The sequence below is a fragment of the Stegastes partitus genome, unplaced genomic scaffold, assembly GCF_000690725.1.
Source record: "Stegastes partitus isolate 25-593 unplaced genomic scaffold, Stegastes_partitus-1.0.2 Scaffold954, whole genome shotgun sequence".
NCBI classification, from domain to species: domain Eukaryota; kingdom Metazoa; phylum Chordata; class Actinopteri; family Pomacentridae; genus Stegastes; species Stegastes partitus.
Genome location: NW_007578685.1, coordinates 61,325 through 62,445, shown reverse-complemented (window position 1 = coordinate 62,445; position 1,121 = coordinate 61,325). Strand labels below are relative to the sequence as shown.

Genomic DNA, 1,121 nt, shown 5'->3' with positions numbered 1-1,121 from the left:
AGCTGTCTTTCTTTGACCCAAACCCTCAGAGCAGCAAAGAGACGAACTGATGGACGGAGGGAAGGAGTGATGAGGAGCTAAAAGATGCAGGTGTTGGTTATGAGAGCTGGATAGAACCCTGACAGACCCAGAACAGAACCTGAAGCGTTAAATGCAGGTCCAGGTGCTGATCTGCGGCTGTTTCAGTGCTCAACTGTTTGTGTGCAGCCGGATGTTCCCGGTGCTGAAGGTCAGCGTGTCCGGACTGGATCCCAGCTCCATGTACTCCTTCCTGCTGGACTTCGTGCCGGCCGACAGCTGCCGCTGGAAGTTCGTGAACGGCGAGTGGGTGGCGGCCGGTCGGGCAGAGGGTCGCGGCGAGGGGCGGGGCCACGGCGGCATCTACATCCACCCAGACTCTCCCAACTTTGGAGCCCATTGGATGAAGGCAGCCGTGACCTTCAACAAGGTCAAACTGACCAACAAGGTGAACGGAGGAGGACAGGTGAGACTCAGACGGTACCGACCCGCTCATTCATTCAGTCATCACTCAGCTCAGACAGGCCTCAGCAGCAGTTGGTCCCTGAGCACCTAAATGACTCTACTCTGTGTCCCTCACAGTAATCAGATTACTTCTAATAGCAGACTATCTGCTCTGATACCAGATTACAAACTACCAGCTCAGATCCACAGATTACCTTCAGGCTCCACAGCAGGAACTGAACGACAGTCAGTCCATCTCTGGTTCCTTCACATGTTCTGATGGAGGAGACCAGAGTCCACTAAGTTCTGCTCACATGTTCTGATGGAGGAGACCAGAGTCCACTAAGTTCTGCTCTTTGCTGAGGGGTTGTGCTGCTCTACCGTTCTCTGGAAAACACCTCAAAGAGCTTCTGTTGGGTTCAGCTCAGGACTCACACTGTCCAGGTCCTGGTTCCACTTGGTTCTGGTGGGACAATAGAGTCATTTTGGGGAACAATTCTATACATTTTCTAATAATTGTGGACCTCCGTGCTTCACTGTCAGGACCATGCATCCACTGTGGTGGTCCTGGTCAGGTTCACACCAAACATCTGGACTCCATGTGAGCCCAACACATTGATCTCCATCTGACCAGAGGATGTTCTCCAACATCCATCAGG

At 52.8% G+C, this 1,121-nt stretch overlaps 1 protein-coding gene across 1 annotated transcript in view; it reads left to right on the top strand.

Annotated features, from left to right (window-relative positions):
• The window catches only part of LOC103366553 (T-box transcription factor TBX19-like), a 22,677-nt gene that overhangs the window by 9,885 nt on the left and 11,671 nt on the right, over positions 1-1,121 (top strand). Inside the window, 1 exon segment of the mRNA XM_008294323.1 lies at positions 208-484. Within this exon segment, the coding sequence (XP_008292545.1) occupies positions 208-484 (277 nt within the window).